Here is a 6406-nt window from a genome sequence, read left to right on the forward strand (position 1 = left end):
GGCTTTGGTGTATAGAAATAACACATCTCGGAAAACAAGTAACAACAGGACCTTTAATCTTTAGAAAATGTTAATTACATAAGTGTCACAGACTCTAACATTTTAAAAGACTAATAAATCCATCCGGTCAGCCTAAGGTTCAGCAAGAGGCTGACATTCTGTCTCAAAGTCGCAGCCTTGCAGCAGTTCTCTGTAGTGCCCTTTGACATCTTCATAGAGCGGCATGGAGGCCTGCTGCTCCTCCAAACCAGGGAAGGTCACAGGCTTCTCGTTGAGCAGCGGCTGCAGTCTCAAGTCGCCTCCGCCACAGTCGTACAGCACCAGCAGTAAGTTAGCAGCGTACGGCAACATGTGGCTGGTGCGGAAGGAGCGTTGGTTCTGAGAGGCATAGTTGGTTGATGTCAGGGCTTCGCTGTCCTTGAAGAAGCCCAGCAGGGTGAGCAGAGGCAGGAGAGTGTCTGCATGACCGACCTGCACTGTCACGGCTTCAGTCACCTGCTGACCAGACCTGACACACACAGGGGGTCACAATTGATTGCTACTGCTTTAATGAGGGAGTATTTGGGTATTTTGTAGTTATTCATCATAAAGTTTACTGTTACACTGTCAAATATAAGCCTTCCATATTATTCAGTCTGTATGTTTATATGGCATTATTGGCATTATTAAAAGTGTATACAAAGATGGAAGACATGATTCCACTTCCTCCCACAATCCAGAAATGAAGCCAAAATATCCCTGATACAAGTGCTGCTGTCTTGTGGCCAACTTGCCAACTTGAACATGCATGTGATCAGAATTACATAAAATTCCAGATACAAGCTTTGAGAAAATTGTATCTGACATGAACTTAAACATTTTAGTGTGGTCCATTTCCCATCCACTGACGTGGAGGAGGTAGGCTGTATAACCTTTATAGCACCTAGTCGCCAAAGGGGCAATGGAGACGCTTTGGATTCACTTTTGGGGATGTGTAATGTCTTCACATATTTTATACGTCTGTGGGACACAAACTAAGATGGTCGGGCCAAACTGATAAAACCAGTGATTCCACTGAAGGGCTTTCGTCAAGATCTTCAGCTTGTAAAACCTACATTCCATCTTTTAAATATCACTTACTCATTAGCGGTGGCTGCATGGTTCAGTCGGCGGAACACATCTTGGAAGAGAATGCAGCTCGACTTTCTGTTAATATCATAACCATGGCCTCTTTTCCAGAATTCCCTCAGGTCACTTGCATACTCCATAACCTGTTAGTGCACATTTCAAAGTTAGCCTGTATGTTGACGGGCTTTATACTTTTGGTTTACGTGAGGTGGCATTTCAGGCTGCCTGAGCTTTAGGTCAGCCTGTAACAGGAGACACAAAACACTCTTTCTTATGAGAATAAGGCCTCCTTCCTTCCTTAGAAACAAACAGTGGGATATGGAGATGATTTGAGGCTATTTATTGCTTTGTGTTGTTTCTGTACTTTCATGTGCCCCGGGTTGACCTAAATCAGATCAGCTGAAGTCCCTCTCTGGTTATCTTAAGTGCTGCTGTTGTGACTCGATGACAAAGCAACCTAAATCTAAATATAACCCTCACACTAACCCTGCAGATGATAGGGATGCTGCTTCTTTTCACCACGTCTCTGTTTCTTCTTTTCCATCTGTAAAGTCCTCAGGACTTTTTTGTGGAAAATCTAAACAATATTTTCTTAAATAGAAAAACATCCTGTTGTGCAATTGGTGACAATAAGCTCTATAAATAAACAAACCCATCGCATTGGAATCGGACATACATTTGTTTCCAAAGCATTTTTGTATTTATAAATTCAGGGCTGTTTCAGAAATGTTTAATACAGGTTCAAATTTAAATGAAATGGCTGAATTCCATTTCGCTGCTTCATATTCAGGTTAATGTTGACAGGGACATTTGTAAAGACAAGAGTCATTATTAACTTCAATTGTAAAACCTTGGATTGTTCAGGTAAACATACCATTCATCCTTACTGGGATAAACATAAATTAAAAAAAAAAAATCAAACACAAATATTCCCTAAATGTATGTTCCAGTGAAGCTCATTTACCTTTGCGTCTTCCTCATCAAAGAGCTGACACCACGGGGAGTTCTCCTCCTTGATGGCAAATTCATAAGCACACAAGTAAAATGCTGCTTCAGCCATATCTGCAGGAGAGAGGTTGGTACAACATGTTAAGTGGTGAAGTTACAGAGGAACTGCTGCCATCTTAATAATCTGGGATACCAGAAAAGTCACAGTGCAGTTTCCAACGTTAAGCACCAAAACAATTTTACTTTATTGCTCAAAAAGTATTTTATCTCAGTCCTAAAACTGGAGCAGTGAGGTAGACATTAGCTGCTTAATAATTGTGACATTTAGCATAACAAAATTCAATATAAACTGGTAAACGACAGAGACTTTACTACATCCAGATGTGAAGACAGCTCCACCTTGTGACTGAAATGATCACTGGGCTGTTCTTCACACTGTCTTTCACACCACAACTACCAGTACTTTACATTTCTTAAATTTGATGTAAAAAGGCTGATTTTATTACTATTTCATGAAGGGAAATTAGCCCTTAAGTCTGAAACCATATAGTCTTGAGCAGGCATTTAAGAATCCGGGTACAACTGAGCGTATGGATCCTTTTGAAAAAGGCTAAATGTGTAGAGCACATGCACTTAACATGTTAAGCTCATAAGAGGTCATTCTAACAGTGAGATAAGACCTTGTGTGATGAGGCTGTGCGGGACGCCGAGTCGTCCTGCAATCTTCTCCTGGACCCTCCTCATCTCTGGTCCCTGCTTGAACTTGTGCACCTCTGCCTCTGCTGACGAGTTGTTACCAACTTCCTGCACGAACTTGCTGCACTTGTCAAAAAACCTCATCAGAGAATCGTCCACTTCATGGTCAAACTCCTGATCTGGGATAAAAAAAAAGATTTAGCTGAAAAGGTGGCTAAGTCATAAATCCATACAGCAACATCACCATCATCATTTTTGTCATGGTCATACCTTTGATGTCCCACAGCTCTGTCAGTCCTGCCTTGAAGGACAGGGTGCTGTTGACACATCTGTGCTTTGAGCTGGTGATGAACTGGATGGATCCACCTCGAAGCTTCTCCTCTGAAACCAGTGAGGGGAAGAGCTTTGACAGCCTCACGGCCAGATGCTTGAGGTCGCTCACTCCTTTCTGGACGAGCCTGCCGTCCATGTCCTCGGTGTACCACATCGTCCACTGGCTCTTGATCTCACGCAGCCAGCTCTCTTCGCCGGAGGCATTGTGCAGGACAATGTCGTAGAGCTGCTGAATCTCCTTGATGCTCCCGGTCGTCGGGTATCTTGTGCCGTGTCTTATTATGGCCAACAGGTAGATTTCACGACATTGTGCGGACGGAGGTTGTAACATGGATCTGTTGACGGCGAGTTTGTCCTCTCTGAGATACTTGTTCACTTCCTCATACCTCCCTTTTGTGTTGAAGTATTTGGCGATGGCCGGTATTTTTGGATCATCTGCAAGAGACACGTAGGTGAGCAAACAGCACAAGATGGTAAAGAAATAAGAGCCAGCGGATTTCCAAAGAAAAGCCAGCATGATGCACCAAAGACGAGGCTTCATAAGCAGCTGCTTCCAAAGCTAAAACATCTGTGCGTCAGAGTGAGCAGAGTCCAGTTTGTTTAACCCAGTTTCCTCAGCTCACCCTAGAATGTAAACATGTTGACTGACAACCTCAAAAGACCCCCATAAAAGAGTGTTCACAGAAGTCAGATATTTAATCTCATACCATCATCCAGCTGCTCCTTGTGTTATAAATCTTGATTCATTGTTTGCAACGGAACAGTTCCAGTAAAACAAATCACTTTAGGTTAATATATTTAAATATGTTACTTTGGCACCGTGAAGCTGTTTTACATGAAGACATGCAGTCTTGTACAGATGCCACATGTTATATCTACTCTTCATCACAACTTTCTGGTTTGACGCCACTGACGTAGAGACACAAACACTCATCAAAACAGCCACAGATGTTTTCACTAACTGCTTTCACATCCAAGTAGCGATTATAAAACATTCACTACGGAGGTGTTCATGCCAGTGAGAGAAGCAGAGAAGATGTATAAGGATTTGGATGTGGTAGTTAAACACATATGTCCTTATTTATGTCTGTGCTTCTGCTTCAGTGTCTACAAAATGCAGTGCAGTGTTGTTTGTGGTTAATATTTCTATTATTCATACTACTATTATCTATATTACACTCCACACTGAACTACTAACTCTCCACTTGTTGTATACTGACAAGTAAAAATTATTTTACAGGATGCTCATTTATATCACAATGCACTATTGTATCAATGTGCATTTAGTTGTTTAATTTTACTTCTGTTGATGTCAAGGTGATGAGAAACATATGCAAACCCCCATCGGCAGACGTTGATGTCATGTAAAACTAAATTCACGATTGCAGGCATAGTTCTCTCAGTCTCTGAAAACCACTTATTCTCAATTAAATCTTATTACATACATAAATCTATGCATCAATCCAGCTCACTGATCTGATGTTGCGTCTGCAAAGTTTCATCATCTGACTCTAATGCTAATGCTTTGCAGCTGCATTTACTTATATTTTCTGTGCTGATTGCAAAGCGGGTTCAAAGCTGGATAACGTTCACATTTAACAGTTACATTAAATGGTACATTCTTGGTTGTGGATTTTACTTTTAAAATCATGTATTTTTCTATGAATAATCGGTGCTGTTGAGGGTCTTAATGGTGTTACGTGCTTTACGCAGATAAGAAGCTTTTTCAGATTACAGCCTAAGAGATGAATGAAATGGATCCATTGTTGATCCTTGAAGGGGTCACGTATCAGTTCAGTGTGGAAAGTAACCTACAGAGACAGTGAATGCTCTGTCAGACAAAACGGAAGAAAGTGTACTCAGTGGGTATTCAAGATAGGCCAAGAATAATGATAATATCTCATCAGAGAGTATGAGCTGATCAGGGGAAGAGGCAGCATGAATGAAGAGTAGAATTACTACAAGAATGTATTCAAATGTCAAGAGGTTCTTCAAGATCATCAGACTGAAATTTTAACCCATACACACGGGACTTTAATTTAGGACGATGACCATAAATATCCGTATCCATCACTGCTTTTCTCAAGACAACATAGTCATTTATCAGCAGAGGAGTTGCAACCGCATGAGTTGATCATGTGTTATTACATAGAAGCCAAAGTTGTTTAAATTGATGTCTTTAAGCAAATTGTGAAACTTTACATTTAATCCATTTAGTGAAGATTGTCCTTTACATTTATTAAGACTTATCTGATGCAATTCACATTGGTGCATGTGGTGGAAAATCTGCTACAATGCTAACGAGTGCTGTCTTTTCTAAATGAGGAGTTTATTGGCTCTTACTGCTTCAACCAGCTGTGCAGCTGCGGAAGAATCCAGGGACGTAAAAGCCCAGAGTGAACAGACAAGAACCTCTGTATACACACAAGAGAACCTGTGATGGGCACACAGCTGAGGTGGATAGAGCAACACATCTCTCAGAGAGTTGCAAATGTGAAAACATATAATTACAATTACAAGTTCTGAAATTATTTTATGTGATTTTGGTCTATTATGATATTGCAAAACACAACTGTATGAATACTGCAAAACTGAATACTGCTGCCAGACATTTTCTTCTGTATAAATACTTTAAATACTGATAAACCTCCCCATTTATGTTTCCTTTTTGATAAATATTGTAATTTTGTGGATGTACTCTGCTACACACACATACAATGTTTTTTCCCCTCTTTTAAAAGGGTTTATCTTTGGTATTTTTTTCCTCACTCCAGGGTTAAGGGTCGAGGATGTCGCAAAACCTTTTGAGGCACATTTTTAGATTTGAATATGGGCTATGCAAATACAATTTGATCGTTTTGGTTTACCCATAATTTCTCTTGTTTCTCCAGCTGGAAAACAGCTGTCTGTGAAGATTCTCAGTCATCCTGGTCATAGTATCTTCAGATGTCCTACAGGTGGACATAGACAACTGGACTTGCTTGTGAGGGGAAAAAAATCACATAAAAGACATTTTTTTAATCACGAAACTTTTCCTTTCAAGTGCCTTTCTGCAGAAAACCTTTCTTCCCTGTGTTGAATAAAGGTCTTATATAGGAAAGCCAGTACTCCTTTACATTCTGACCTACTAAAATAAAAGAAGAAACCAATGAATCGATGAATCCGTGAATCCGTGGTGTGTTCACAGCTCCACCGACAGATGGCTTCAGGTGGAGCGGAGCTGGACATTTGCCCTCTGCTGCTCCAACGCTGCATTTCCTGCGTGGCTGTCCCTGTTGCTGCTGCTTTCACGTGCGTCTCCGACCTCCGAGTTAAAGTTGTG

General features: G+C 40.9%; 1 protein-coding gene across 1 annotated transcript; it reads right to left on the reverse strand.

Moving 5' to 3' along the window:
- Positions 1-39: 39 nt before the first annotated feature.
- LOC133020328 (multiple inositol polyphosphate phosphatase 1-like) lies at positions 40-3664 on the reverse strand. Its single transcript, XM_061086850.1, has 5 exons — positions 3022-3664; positions 2736-2930; positions 2072-2169; positions 1120-1250; positions 40-508 (listed from the first exon to the last, which is right to left on the reverse strand). The coding sequence occupies exons 1-5, from the start codon at positions 3623-3625 to the stop codon at positions 133-135; spliced, it is 1404 nt and encodes a 467-aa protein (XP_060942833.1). The 5' UTR covers positions 3626-3664; the 3' UTR covers positions 40-132.
- Between the last annotated feature and the right edge of the window lie 2742 nt (positions 3665-6406).

The sequence above is a fragment of the Limanda limanda genome, chromosome 15 (genome assembly GCF_963576545.1).
Source record: "Limanda limanda chromosome 15, fLimLim1.1, whole genome shotgun sequence".
Lineage (NCBI taxonomy): Eukaryota > Metazoa > Chordata > Actinopteri > Pleuronectiformes > Pleuronectidae > Limanda > Limanda limanda.